General features: G+C 35.5%; 1 protein-coding gene across 3 annotated transcripts; it reads right to left on the bottom strand.

Moving 5' to 3' along the window:
* Window positions 1-5,082: 5,082 nt before the first annotated feature.
* LOC123547320 (uncharacterized) lies at window positions 5,083-12,860 on the bottom strand. Of its 3 annotated transcripts, none has more exons than XM_045334315.2 (2): window positions 12,496-12,860; window positions 5,083-7,776 (listed from the first exon to the last, which is right to left on the bottom strand). In XM_045334315.2, the coding sequence occupies exon 2, from the start codon at window positions 7,691-7,693 to the stop codon at window positions 5,681-5,683; it is 2,013 nt and encodes a 670-aa protein (XP_045190250.2). In that variant the 5' UTR covers window positions 7,694-7,776; window positions 12,496-12,860; the 3' UTR covers window positions 5,083-5,680. The 3 variants fall into 3 exon arrangements, with proteins under 3 accessions (XP_045190250.2, XP_045190255.2, XP_045190252.2); XM_045334320.2 differs by lacking the exon at window positions 12,496-12,860 and adding an exon at window positions 12,122-12,331; XM_045334317.2 differs by lacking the exon at window positions 12,496-12,860 and adding an exon at window positions 8,157-8,392.
* Between the last annotated feature and the right edge of the window lie 2,987 nt (window positions 12,861-15,847).

Here is a 15,847-nt window from a genome sequence, read left to right on the forward strand (position 1 = left end):
ATTTGTATTTTCAAAAAAAGATATATAATCTTATACTTTTGACCCATTAATTTTTTGTTGAGTTTATATCAGAATGGAGAATATCTTATCAAGTGGTTACACAATTACTTTCATTTTAATGAAACGGCTATAAACTTGTTCGATCCATATAATTTTATTCATTCTAATGGTCAGCCGGTTGTCTTCCCCATAAACCCAATTCAGTACCTCGTAAAATATGAACAAGCGGTGCTGTAGGACAAGTTGACAAAGAATACTAGTAAATCATTGTAAGTTTAGATGAAAATTAAAAGAGAATCTTGAATGTCAGAGTTGGCCTATCATGTACATTGCACCTATCAATGTTTTGCCTCTAGGGGGGCCGGCGAGCTGACCCACGGGAATTTGACATTTTTTCCTTTTTCGGAGTCTAAATCCCCACCCTTGTGCAATGGCAATTTCTCAAATTCCCCACAACATATCAAATCAAATGACCTGGGGATGGGCTTTCATGGACATCCATGAATTTATACATGTATAAGGTTATTGCCTTTCCACATACACTCATTAACGGGTAATAAGTCAGCCAGTTTCAATTCAATTTTATTACATTTGTATATTAAAAAATTCAATTTCTGCACTTTTGCCATTTTTCTTGTTTCTTTAACGAATCGGATCGGATCGATGTCGTCTTTCATGCGATCGTAGTTGTCTTCCCTATCATTTCATCGGTGTAAAATTTCCACCCCAGGATCTAAAATTCGGCCAATATCATGACTCGGCACCATTCCGTCTGTCAAATTCCCGCCTATCGGGAACGGCCTTCTGTTAAAAAGACCCGTGTATGCCCGTCGCCTCCCTCCCTCCCCTGGGGCATGACAGTGATAGGTGTGCATAGACGAACAAGAAGCACATACAGAAAAACCTGAAAATTATTTTGTTTCATTGTCATTTTACATACGTCATCTAAAATATCTGTAGCATGACCATTTATTACTGACTTAAATGATTTCTTTCAACATTTTTCCCTTTCTTTTTTTTAATTTTCTTAGCTTCTTCCTATCTTCTTTTCGTTGTTTTCCCTCTCAAGTTTTGGGTTTCATTTTCATTATCAGCCGTTAAAACGAAACAATTGCTTGTGTTTCATAATTTTCGTTTTCGATTTTCCTTTTTATACGCCCGTCTGAAAGACGTGACGTATCATGGGAACGCCCCTGGCGGGCGGGCGGGTGGCGACCACAGACTTTTTCATACATAGAGGGATTTTGATGTAACTTAGCACAAATGTTTACTATCATGAGACGGAGTGTCCAGGTCCCTAGGTCTAAGTTCAAGGTCACACTTGAGGACGAAGGTCAAATTCAAGAATGACTTTATCTGGAGCATTTCTTTTTCATGCATGAAGGGTTTTTAAATTTTAGGTGTATTTTAAGGTATCTCTACCTGGTAAGGATTTCTTTTTTTGCGTGGACTTAGAAAAACAAAATATAGATTTCTTGTGGACTTACTTTTTACATAACTGTTTTTAGATATGCTTTACATTTTTACATGGATGTTTTTAGATATGTTTTACATTACTCATAGTGTTCTTTACATTTTTACATGGATGTTTTTGGGTATGCTTTACATTTTTACATCAATGTTTATGCTTTACAGTTGGCGTTTGCAATATGACTTCTTCTCGGATATATGACCATTTTGTGTCGATTCGCCGTAAAACCAACTCACTCACTCACTACTTACCTTTGTTGCTACAATAAATAGTTTATTCTTGAAACTTTTTAACCTGATTGTTAGAATTAGATATGTCATTGTTTGGGCTTACTGTCTTCCAAATTTATACAGAATACCGGTATATTTTACTGTAACATTTACATGACGGGCGTATATTGTGACATTCTGGCACTCATGTTAAGAACTGTTAGCAACATCGCAAAATCATTAATTTTATTGCCTAAGCTGGAGAGACTACTTCGGAATTTGAGTACTTATATTTGTAAATTTTCAGTGTCTGAAACATCTGGTGATTTATTTCTGTTCTGCTTAGTTAGCCAGCACAATATTTAGCGAGCCGTTCTGGTGAAAGTGTTGACTTCAGTTGCCTTTTAACCTGTAACTGTTTGAATATTACACCCAGAAAGTTAAGTTGGATCGGCTGAGTCAGCTTCGGCACTTTCGTAGATATTTGCATGGATCTAATGGAAGAGGCACATCAATAATTTCTCATCAGACAGTGGTAGCAAAATCAATGAATAACAATATATAATAGCTAGAGTACAAACTCAATGAGGCAAGTACAGGATCAAACGGCGTTTAGACGGAGGCTAATAGTGTGACAGAGGTACTGTGGAAACTTGATCAGCTGGACTATGTAATGTATTCTGTATCCTTAACCGTTGCGGCATGACAATACTTAGCATTTCCTCCTTTATACTGGTGTTCATTGTTGACAATTGGGTTGTAGGCAAGCTCGGGAATGGCACATGGATTTAACGGATATATTCCAGTTGACCGAAAGCCTAGTTATATTTGTGGACGTAATGGAAGCTTACTATGCTTTTCAAAGAAATTATAAGAAAATTAGAATGTGTGAAAGACACACCTGTTTCCTTGACAATGTTATCTTTGTTGACATTCCAACTACTTTTAAGGATTTGAAAATAGATCGGTCAAAAGGTTGTATCCAGTGGCTAGTATGAGTCAGTAACTCACCAAAAATAATGTTTTTATCCCTAGCAAATTTAAGAAAACTTAACATTATGGTGAGGCCCGTGCAACCAGAGTCACTTACAGAAAGCTCATCATATATAGGTGATTGCTTGTTGCGAGAACAGTCAATGTCAAATCCGTGCATTTTGGTTGTTTTCCCTTGATGAATGAAATGTGGTGGAATTTTACTTTATGCCGCTTTGCCACACACAATGTAATAGTTTCATGCGAAGCGCTAACTTTACCATGTACGGCCTCGGTGCCGTCGCTAGCAAAGACAGGAGATAGCTTGCGTGACAATCTGATTACCGTCTCATTCATGTTCCATATTGCAGAGGAATCTGCTCTCTCCGTATTTGATGTATGTTTTCTTGAGTTCTCCAAAGGGCATGCCGATTTCGGTCTTTGGTCACGGCGTTGTGGCGATTTGTTGCAGTTGCATTCGGAGTTTTCATGTGGCTCTTTGAGACGTCTCTACCATATGTTAGTATGTTAGAATGAACGCTATTCTTAAACGGCTGCAAATATTCCTACATATTTGAGGAAGGATTTTTTTACTGAAACCATTTGAGCCCTTGAAGTTGCAGCATTTATCAGCTCCGAACCATCTTCGAGGGCAAGCTTACTTTCTACTTTCTGTTCCCATAAACAGCCCCATGTGGTTCTGGGACGATCTGATTATGAAAAGAATTGGAACTACTGCCTTACCCTTGCATGATCGTTTCCATTGATAAACTTCTTTGTAAAGCTGAATACGTTTCTTTGAGCAGAAGGATACACAAAGTCTATTATTACTTTTTTAACAATTTTTTTTAAATATTACTATGGAAATCTTGTCATAAATCCAGAGCTTTTTAAAAATATTGCATATATAGTTTAAGAATTGAAACAACTGCGTGAAGAAATTTATTCTTACCCAATGATTCCTATTACTATATATAGATAGTTTGTATAACAGCCTCTAAACGCTCAAAGGGACTCAAATGTAACAGAACGCGGATAGTGAAGATCAGACCTATTATCGCTAATAGGTAAAATACTTACATATTAAATTGTATTGTAATTAAAATGGCTACTTTTGGCAGGTATGTTTTCTTTGTACACCAAAGATAACATGAAAGCAGATATTTTTCACGGACGATTTAGGAATTGGAAATACTAATATATTGTATGTTATATCTCTTCATATACTGGCAGAATATGACCAAGGTGACAACATTTCCTATCTCCAGACTATGCACTTTCCTAATCATAAGTTTATATGCAGTGTTTTATAGTGTGAACTGTTATAAAACTATCCCAACGCTTATCTCTCCAACCACTTATAAACCACTTGACATTTTGTATTGTTTCTAAGTTCAGTAAGGACATTTTTGTGTTTTTTTTGTTATAGGCTTGTGAGATATGCGTAAGTTTGCATGTTTCTTTTCCTTGTAAATTTGATGTATTTATGTACTTTCAACTCCAAAACTTTTTATTGTCATAGTGATCAATACTGAGACTCTCATATGAAAGGAGTGCATCAGAGTATGCTGATACGTTAATGGGACTTTGTTTACTTTAATTGACAATTAAGATTAAAACGTGTTTTTTAAAAATAAAATCTTGATGATTTTTCAGCACCATATCACTTAAAACTATGATAACTGTTTCTATGGCAACAAAAATTGATATCCAGATTTTATATTTTTCCAATATTTTCTACACCACACTATGTGTTGTGACAAGTACAAGCCATTTCTGAGAACATGTTCAGTCATTTTTGCTGACTATCATTTTACCTGTAAATGAAAACATTCCTACTGCGGCACAAATGGCTGAAATCAGAGCTGATCTTTATTCATGCGTACCATAAGCAACATAACTAATTTTGACATGTGAGGACAAATGTAATTGTGGTAGATTCCATACTTCAAATCTTTAAATTCATACATATTATGTAAATGTAAAATTTTTTACAGACTGTCTGTAAATGTACTATTTTCGTAGACCAGAGTATGCTTAACAATGGTATTATTTGGAAACGTGCTTTTCCAGTTATCAAAATAAATACAAATGTATGAAAATATGAAAATATCCCGCTCACTCCATCAAAAACATACCTGCCCGCAATAAGTCAAATTGAGAAAAAAGAAACATAATAAAAATTTCGCTCGCTTGCTCGCTCCGTTTTTGAAAAAATTCCAAAGAACTAGTAATCAATAAGAGTGGCTGCATGTGGTCTCTTAATACAGGTTGTACTGTATACATTTTTATGAAAAGTTGGGTTGACCCGAAGGAACAGGTACAGAAAGCACTTGACTGTTCACGACAGGAAACGATGTGTTTTTTCATTAGTGTTTTTAAGGAAAAAAAAATGAATATATTAGAAAGTAAAACACATTCACGCATGCATCCATAGGAACAGTTTAGAATATCATATATTGTTAATCAAAGCTGCTCAACACACTCCTTAAATATTATATATTAATTAATTAATACGAATAATGCAATATATGAATATCTATATTATCGCATATATATTTGGAAACACGGTATTTGTGGAAAGATATAATACACATCTTGTTTACTTTTTTCTTCAAGAATGCTACATGTATACTGATTTAAATAAGATAATTTCAAACTTCATTTAAAAACCCTTTCAACTGTTTCTACATGCACATTGGGATTTAAAACTTAAAATGATATTAATTCATTGTTCTTTATTTGGCACCGATATTATCGGCCCGAGGTTATCACGTCTGTACACTTGTGTCATTATTTTGTAGCTAACTAACGTGTATGCGTTTGTGATTACTTGTTGTATACTTCGTTGCAAACCATAGCAGGTACCTGCGTAGAACCACCGGCCAGCTTGATGGCTTCCTCACATGAAGAATTCAACGCCCCGAGTGATGCTCGAACCCACATCGGTGAGGGACAATTGATTTGAAGTCAGCGACCTTAACCACTCGGACACTCAGTTTCAACCTAGCGGCAGTCAGAACACCATCTACAGAATAACCGTTCGTTTTACAGTCAAAACATGAATTTTTGGCTCTTTATACGTTGTTATGAATAATTTATCCATCGTCTGATTGAACGCTGCAAACTTTGATTTGGACATAGTTTTACTGTGGAGTTTTAGCAAATATTGGCCATTTGGACTCAATACTTGAACCTCGCCTGTATAACGTATAACAAATATATAACCGTTTGAGTCTGTGACTACAGACGTTCCCCGTTCAACACCATAATCGAAGACAAAGGAATCATCAGAGCCAAAGCACTGCAAATTATTTGTAATCTCACAATACTGTACTATACGAAAATCTTCCGTTACACCCGATAATGTTTGGACTGCAATTCTATAGCCGTCGAACATTCTGTGTTCTATTTTTCTACAAATTTTCCCCTCAATCGTCATAAGATCCAAATTCCATTCACCATTTCCATCCTGAGACGAAACTAACATCTTGCCAGCCGCCGGCTGTATACATTTCGGATGGTACTTTGTCTGCAAATGTTTCTTTTCCCTCAACTCCTGTTTGCTTATGTCAATCAAAAGGATTTGGTTTGTTTTCATAAGACAAATAGCCAGACAGTTTGTATTTATGAGAGAAATATTTCCAGGTTCATATTTAAGGCTCTTTGTCAATAACACTTGATTGTCATCGTCTAAAAGAATAAGTCTAGAATTATTCAAATCCGATAAAAGTAATCGTTCGTTTGGGAGAATCGCTATTCCACCGAACCATGGCACCTTGCTGTCTGGCGATGAAACATTAAAACTGTAACTATGTTTAAGTTCCAGTTCGCAGTTAGCAACAATATCCTGTTGACATTTTGTTAGCTCCTTGGTGTTGCTTTTCCTTCGTTCTGTAGCTTCGTCACTTGAATTCCTTAGTATGTCTGACATAGGGGATGATTTATTATCTAGTTCTGCTGTCTTCTGCTTACACTGTTCGGTCATTGTTTGTAACTCACGTTCTGTCGTGAAAGTGTGCTCGCGGATGTCTGAAGGAGCTCCCTCCATATTAACTTTACCTTTTTGTTTTACATCTCCAGTTACGACATTGTGTCTGTTTTCGTTCAGTAATGCAGCAAATTGTGTTTTTAAGTCATCGTTAATACCTTCATTTGGAAATGCAGGACAGGATCTAATCTTTGACGAGTTTACATGAAAACCAATCAAAGGTTTTTCATGTGTCTCTAACTGTTTTATCAAATCTGATTTTTCCATGATAATTTCTTGCTTGTAGTTACTTGTACCATGTTGATCTATCTCAATCTTATAATCCTTCATTTGTTGTAGGGCAGAAATCAAGCACCTGAAGACATCTGCTGGTGTTCCTGACACTAAAATGGTTTCAGATATTTTTTCATTGTCCTCCGCTTCTTTAATTATTTTCTCCATATTTTCTATTGTTTTTGCATACTTATCATTATTCTTCTCATTAACCTTTTTTGCTTTTTTGACAATTTTCTGGATTTGACGATCAAGCACTTCAATAACTTTACGACGAAGGGCATCTGCTTCGGATTTGATTGCTTCGACACTCTTACTTGTTGTGTCCTTAGCTTCTTTCATTTCATTAACAATGTGACGAGCACTTACAATCATATTACGAAATTCCCCTCTAGCCATGTCTGTAAATTTACTATCAATTAATGATTTACCAACACATTCAATTTCAACAATTTCACTGATACAGTTCCTGTGTTGTTCAGATTTAAGCAGACACAAACTGCACAGCAGTGCATCATGAGTCAAACAGTAGAACTCGGATTGCTTGTTTAAATGTTCTTTACACATTCGAAGGTTTTCCACATCTAGGCATAGTTTGAGAGATTGTTGATCTTCTGTATTTACCAATAAATGATCTCGCGTTACTTTGAATGATTTATGAAAATCTACACATTCTTTACATAATTGCTCTTGACAGGATTTACAGTACTTCACAGCTGACGAGGTTAAGCCTCGATATTTGCAAGGCTCACAAGAAAGTAAATTGCTGACGGACATGTTGTTCTATCATACGCTTTTAAATGTAGACCTAAAACTGACGTATCTGAGTGTTTACAGAACTTAAGCCAAATTCTGTTTACCTGAAATGAAAACAACGCATTTTCAATCATAAGTACCCTTTATCCTCGTAATTAATTTCAAAATCATGAATCAGTATCGATATGATATTTCTACATTATATTAGGTTCGAACAAGACACTAAAGATCAACACATGTTCAGTCATGCTGATCAACGAGCTTGTTTGTGCTTGGAAAGCAGTCTATGCGATAAGCACAAACCAAACGTATTGTTCAGTCTGGCATGTGCAGCACCTGATTTCAAATCGAGAAGACATGGGTTTGAATCCTGCGATGGTTAGAAGAAAACAACAAATCTAATGGCGTTCTTCCTCAACCTCTGATTCATGTGGTGAGAATATAATCAATATATTACAAATAACGTATTGCGTAGATACTTTACTAAATGGTTTTATCGTCATTCAGATTTAGCAGCAACTTAAACAAACTTCTGCGAGAAGGTCTATCAAAACCTGATTTATCCGGGGATATTATTTACAGATTTCATAAGATATTGGGTCATGGCAACTAGTACAAGCTTTCCCATTGAATTTAGTGAAGTTATAAAACGTTTTCTTAAATGTAGTAATTACACTGGATAACCGGCTATCCTGACGCCCGCTGGAAATGTAACCCAGCTGGAAATGTAACCCAGATGTAAATCGGTAGGTAAAGTTTTTCATTCATTTCTATTAAAACGAAACCAATTCTTGCAAATCAACTTGACAGTTTTGTCAAGGAATGACCATGGCTTACATTTACAATTTCTGGGCCAAAAACGATCGTTATGTTTTGAGATATTCGCTAACAATTTCTTCAGTTTGAAAAATCGAGCAAAAATCCAAAGTTTTGCGCAAATTGTTTTGTTTATGAACAACCTGTGAAAACTTTTATCATCTGGTTTAACAGATGTGTCCTTTCGGAACACCTGTGTGAAGTTTCCGGGTTCTACGTTATTCTTTAAAAAGTATATTAGCCGTTAAATAGGCATGGTCGAGAAAAAATGACTGTCGAAAACGGCCGCTGTATTTGAAAAAGGCAGTCGTTGAAGTCAGCTGTCGGCTATCGAGAATACAGCTGTATAAAAGTAAAAAACTGTCTTGTAGACATGTTATATGCCCCGTTGTGTCTCTTCTTTATGTATATTTTGTATCTGTTTAGTCTGTCTGTGTTTTTGCGATTTCTTTCATCTTTCATTCGTGTAAAATGTGTATATTTGCAGTCAATAAACAGTTTGTATATACTTATGTATGGCCCTTATTGCCATGTCGAGTAATTCTGGTTGATTTCATTATCATTGTCCTTTTGGTTTAGAGTCTAGAAGTTGCTTTGTTCCTTTCGTCCGTCCGTCCGTCCGCCCGCAGTGTCTTGTCCGGGCTCTGATTCTACATGCATGGACTGATTTTTAAGTATTTATTTCTAAACTTCAAACATGTGTTACCGATGATACACGTATTAGTGAGGCCAATTCATTAATGACCACCTCCAATGTCAGTATAACAAAAAATAGTCTTCAACACAGAGCTATAAATAAGTATTTTGTGTCAGGCTGGCAATTCCTACATGCATAGACAAAATTTCAAATATATTGTGTCGTATAGTAGAACTTTTATTTTCATGCGGTTTTATTTGATAGCTGACTGTGTAAGATCGTAAACAAGTAAAGAAGAGTTCCGATCTACCTTGTTATATGTTAATTAAAGCTACGTGGCTGCCATGTTAAGAAATAACTGATTAACAGTCATGTGACATTTTGAAAAAGTTCTGCTTATTTTGATTTGAAACAATCGTTTTCAATCGTTTGCCTCTATACTCCAACAACTTGCAGTTTTAGACCATGAATAAACTGGTATTTGTTGAAAAGGTATTTATGAATAAAACAAAATGGCAGATTTACATTAGGAGCAATTAAATAATTATGTATGAGCAAATAAGATTATACACCTATCAAGCACCGCACTGAGAACACTTTTCAAAACAAGAACGGGCATTTGAGATTCATTAAAAATACTGAATTCTTCAAACGAAATTCAAAGGACTGACGACCAGAAGCAATCATTTGCACTTGCAAAACCCGAGGTGACATTGCTTTCTGTAGTAGCCCGGAGGCATCTGTAGTGATTTTCCTCCACCATCAAAAGCTGGCAAAATGGCAATATGTACTACGGTATATTACTTCGGTGTAACTGCAAAAAATATATGGTTGGCTTTCGCATGGCGAAAAAATGGCAAGAATGCGTGAACTAGGTTAAAATTCAGCCCGGGTATGAAGGAATATAGTCCTAAAGCCTCTTGAAATGAAAGTGCCATTTTAAAAAACAAGAGGGTCAAGATGGCCCTAGGTCGCTCACCTGAGAAACACATCATAACACAACATATTAAACAGAGTAAACATGTTTGACCTAGTGATTTCATGGAAAAAAATATTCTGACCAATTATCATTAAAATTGGAGCAAAAATCTAGAGTATAAGTAAGTATTTCCTTTGATTTTACCAAGTGACCTAGTTTTTGACCCCAGATGACCCATATTCGAACTTGACCTAGATTTCATCAAGGCTATCATTCTGACCAAATTTCATGAAGATCAATTGAAAAATACAGCCTCTATCGCATACACAAGGTTTTTCTTTGATTTGACCTAGTTTGACCTACTTTTTGACCCAAGATGACCCTTTTCAAATTCGGCCTAGATTTCATTAAGGTTATCATTTTGACTTAATTTCAGGAAGATCAATTGAAAAATACAGCCTCTATCGCATATACAAGCTTTTCCTTTGATTTGACCTAATGACCTAGTTTTTGAACCCAGATGACCCATATTCGAACCTGACCTAGATTTCATCAAGGCAATCATTCTGACCATAATTCATGAAGATTAATGGAAAAATACAGCCTCTATCGCATACACAAGGTTTTTTCTTTGATTTGACCTAGTGACCTAGTTTTTGACCCCAGATGACCCATTTTCAAACCAGGCCTAGATTTCATCAAGGTAATCATTCTGACCAAAATTCATGAAGATTAATTGAAAAATACAGCCTCTATCGCATATACAAGGTTTTTCTTTTAATTGACCTAGTGACCTAGTTTTTGACCACAGATGACCCATATTTAAACTTGGCCTAGATTTCATCAAGATAATCATTCTGACTAAAATTCATGAAGCTTAATTGAAAAATACAGCCTCTATCGCATACACAAGGTTTTTCTTTGATTTGACCTAGTGACCTAGTTTTTGAACCCAGATGACCCATTTTCAAACTTGGCCTAGATTTCATCAAGGTCATCGTTCGGACCAAAATTCATGAAGATTAATTGAAAAATACAGCCTCTATCGCATACACAAGGTTTTTCTTTGATTTGACCTAATGACCTAGTTTTTGAACCCAGATGACCCATTTTCGAACTCGGCCTAGATTTAATCAAGGTAATCATTCTGACCATATTTCATTAAGATCAGTTGAAAAATACAGCCTCTATCGCATACACAAGCTAAATGTTGACAGACAGACAGACGACAGACAGACGACAGACAGAAGCCGGACATCGAGCGATCACAAAAACTCACCTGAGCATTGCTCAGGTGAGCTAATAATTACGTTTCCGTCAAATCACTGCCAGTAATACTTTTTACATACAAAAGTATTCAAAATCATCGGAGTTAATGGATAGTCTATAAATGTTAACATCCGAGTTCAACGACAGCACTAGCGGCCGTTTTCGACAGTCTTTTTTTCTCGACCATGCCTATTTAATGGCTAATATACTTTTTCAGGAATAACGTAGAACCCGGAAACTTTACACAGGTGTTCCGAAAGGACACATCTGCTAAACCAGATGATAAAAGTTTTCACAGGTTGTTCATAAACAAAACAATTTGCGCAAAACTTTGGATTTTTGCTCGATTTTTCAAACTGAAGAAATTGTTAGCGAATATCTCAAAACGTAACGATCGTATTTGGCCCAGAAATTGTAAATGTAAGCCATGGTCATTCCTTGACAAAACTGTCAAGTTGATTTGCAAGAATTGGCTTCGTTTTAATAGAAATAAATGAAAAACTTTACCTACCGATTTACAGCTGGGTTACATTTCCAGCGGGCGTCAGGATAGCCGGTTATCCAGTGTGGTAATGACACTACTATTTTGCAAGACACCGCATATGTTTGGTATTCATGTGGTAGACGACTAGTTCAACTAATTTGACGTGATCCTAGGAAACATCGAGTTATTTTTCTTCTGGGCAATATCTCCACTCGCGTCAAACACTTGAAAGACCAACATATAGTGGAGGAAATTTCCGATGAAGTTGTCATCGCTGCCGATTTAATTTGTTGCGAATATGAGATAAATTCAAATAAAACTTACATGTATCAAAAGGCGATTCAATTCCGCATTGATTTAGATTCTATGTAATAATTATCAAATAATTTCCAAAATTTCGAATTTTCTGGTGATTTAAACCTATATATATACTGTACACGATTAACGTGTACCCGCCTCTACACGGCAATATGCGCAAGAGATAAAACCAATAACTTTACACGACTGTGTACTGTGATTTATCCTCCATTATTTTGATCCTTCGAAGTTTTGACGGTTAGTTTGCCCGTCACAAATATAAAAACAATCTGACCGTCGAATTATTTTGACTAGTAGACAACCAGTAATTTAAAGTTGACAATGAAATACAGGTTTTGAAAAAAAACTAAATGCAAGTAAATAAGACAAATAAGACTTACATGTTTAACCGTTAACGTTCCCGTGCATCCTTCTTTATACGTATGTTTTCATGATTTAACATTTTCCAACACAACATCTGCCTCCTTTAATCATAATTGCTTTAAGAATATTTGCACTAAGGTGTAAAGGAATCTAACTTATCGATTGAACACGTGTTATCTTAATTTAGTCACTGATTATTCGTAAATCAAAATACATCCGACTTGCAAACAACGAAACGCTGCATTCATAGTTAAAGTTTGTTTATAGTTTTACTGCGATATATAGCATATGAACCTGTTTGCATTGAACGATAAGATGATCACATGACGTATAATAAAGTTTACTATTACTGTTAAACGCACTAGCGTTAAACGTAATGGCTAAAAGGTTTAATATTATACTTTTCATCATGCCACGCTTGGAATGCCATCTCGGTCAAAGTAATTTCATTTGCTGAAATGTTTTATCATTTCGCATCCTGTTTGTATCATTAAAACAAGTCGTAAACTTGACATAGTGTTCGGTGTTACTATTACCTGCCCAATACATGTATCTTTTTCCCTTGTATTCTCATCGACACGCACCTACTAAAGCACATGTTCCATCCATTCCAGTAAAAAAAGAACAAGTAAATCGAGATAAAAGAAGGTCAATATAATTTACTTTTTCTACATTAAAGTATCTGAAGCCTCGTATATTTTACTGTAATGCTGTAATGTTATTTTATGTCAAGTAACAAAACCTAAATATGGAATTATTTTTTGATCACTTTTAAGGAGGTAGGTTACCTTGTTACCAGGGTAAATTCAAATTAGTTGAACCGCAAAAATTCTTTGTATTTCGTGTAATTTAATGTTTTAACTGCTACAATCTCAATTTCGTTTATCTCTGTCCTTTCAAGTACAATTTTTATCAAGGTTTGAAGTATATGACCCTCCAAAGGTATTTCATATTGAAAGAAGGAAAATACGGATATTTAATACTTTTCAGTGTATTTTGGTTTCATTGTTATCCGTAGAAGTCTGCATAATTGATAAATTTACTAGTATGCGCGTAAGCTTTCTAATATAAGCCTAAAATGTATATGTCGCGGAGCTCGTGTTTCCATGGTAACGCATTTTCTCTCATTTTTAAACAACTGTGTATGAAAATGGGTTTTTCGACGGCTTCAGTGTTAATGACCAACATGGAATGTTTGGGTAATATTATTAGCAAAATACCAAGCACTTTACATGGTACCCTATTTTTCTTAAAGTTTAAAGTAACCATGGCAACAGAGATGTTTAAAATAGCTTATATCTTCTTTTTTTTCGTAATTTTGCATAAAAATATTAAATAAAATTATCTTTCTTGTTAATGTAGCTTTAAAACATCTTATTTCTTACGTAAGTAATATTTTCGAGTTATTTGCATATATTTAAACAAATTTCACAGCTTAAAATACTTGCAGCAGTACTCTTCGTCTGACATTTTTTTTATGAAAAAATCGTTCTGCACGCTGCTATCATTCTCATGGATATTGTTGAAATGCAAATAAAAAGCCGAAGCTGTGTTCCGTAAATAGACCAGTGTCAACGCTTTTGAATTTTACATTTAGATATATAGGTCACGGGCTTCGTTTCCATGGTAACATCAATTTAATTTAAGAAACCACAATTTTCTACTGAAATTTGAACAATTTCAGACCTTAGTTTTAGTATATAGTAACAAATTATCAACGGAAACTGAAAAATATGTATTACAAATCAAACTGCCCAATTTTTATTTGAAATTGGCCGTAATAAGTAACCTTTCACCCAACTATATTCTCTATAACATTAGTTACCATCATCCATTTTCTTACATTCCGCATAACATTTCAATATATCTACAGAAAAGAAGCAAAATATTGATCATTATTCAGAGCGAAAGCCTCATAAAAATATTTCAGCAAATAATGACAGTTTAAGAATATTTCAAATAAAGAAAATGCACAGAATAACGTACTTTCAAAATAAAAGCTATCAATTTTTGCGTGGTAACTGACACGTAACGTCATGACGTCATTTTAAGGCAACAATGTTTTGAAGCGTTTCTGCGGCAATTTATTCATTATTTCTGCCTTATTAAATCATTTTAAGCATCAGATCAGAGACAGGTTCAGGAATTTTTTTTCAGAAAAATGGATATACAAACACATTTAGTTTGTCGTAAACGTCGTCGTAAACCGTCACGCTAGCTTCCGGTTGGGCATGGGCACATACAAATATTAAGGTAACCTACCTCCTTAAACCAATAAGAAATGATACAATGTTAATATTGTAAAGCGAGCACTACATGCTTGCCTTCTATAAATGTAATCACTACGCATTCCAGTTTGATGGATTAAAAGTACGACTGTCATGGTGAACGCTAAAGTAATGGACAAACTGAGGCAAGCAGATAGTTACATGACTGACATGAGGGACGAAGGTCCAAACTCGGCTGCATAAAACGCTCTAGAAAAAAATCAGAAGGTATGGACATTTTATCACACCGTAAGAAAAGCATAAGTTTGCCGATTCGTCAGAGCACGGATGGACTGTCGTCCAAGAATGTGAGGCGCATCCATTAGCGGAAAACTTCGACGAGAAAAAAATTTATCGGGCGCAGATTCAAGCAGACCGCAAAGTTCGACAGGAACGTCGAGTAAGGTCTAGACGGTACACACCATACAAAGCGATAAAAACATATTTAGCAAGACTTAGTGCAACAGAAAGCTTCGAATGCGTGAAAGCAGGACATTGGCGTGCAGAGTGTAGTATTTTTTTATTTAAAAAGACAAATGTTTAAGTCACACGCCAGGGTTTTAAGCTTGAGCTTGGATTCTTTAAGGTCTGGAGACAAAACTATTGCTGCTAACGCAGGCGTAAGTGATCGTTGCTTGAAACGACACGGTCGTTGGAAAGCAGATAACATTAAAATGGCTATGTTGCCGATTCTTCAGACAGAAGGTTAGAAGTGTCCAGGCAGTTGGGTTTATAATTCTATCAACTTGCTTACACAACCACGAGCAAGCAGATAAGGTATCCATCTTTTACTTATCTTCCTCGTTTTTAAATCTCGATTGAGAATTGTATGAGCAGCTCCTACTGAGATGCAAGCCCATCGAGCTATTTGCCTGATTGTAAATCTTACATCAGTAGCTACAATTTCTTTGACTTCTGCAATCATTTTTTAGGCTTTTGCAGTTTTTAGACGGCGTGCATGAGGCGCATCTTCTAATGAAATTACACTACTTTTAAATTTCTTACACCATGGAGTAACTGATGAATAAGACATTTCATTATCTCCATAAACAGTACATATTTCATGAATTATGTCCTTTGCCCCTATACCAAGAATATAACA

Source organism: Mercenaria mercenaria, chromosome 9 (assembly GCF_021730395.1).
Source record: "Mercenaria mercenaria strain notata chromosome 9, MADL_Memer_1, whole genome shotgun sequence".
Classification (NCBI taxonomy): Eukaryota; Metazoa; Mollusca; class Bivalvia; order Venerida; family Veneridae; genus Mercenaria; species Mercenaria mercenaria.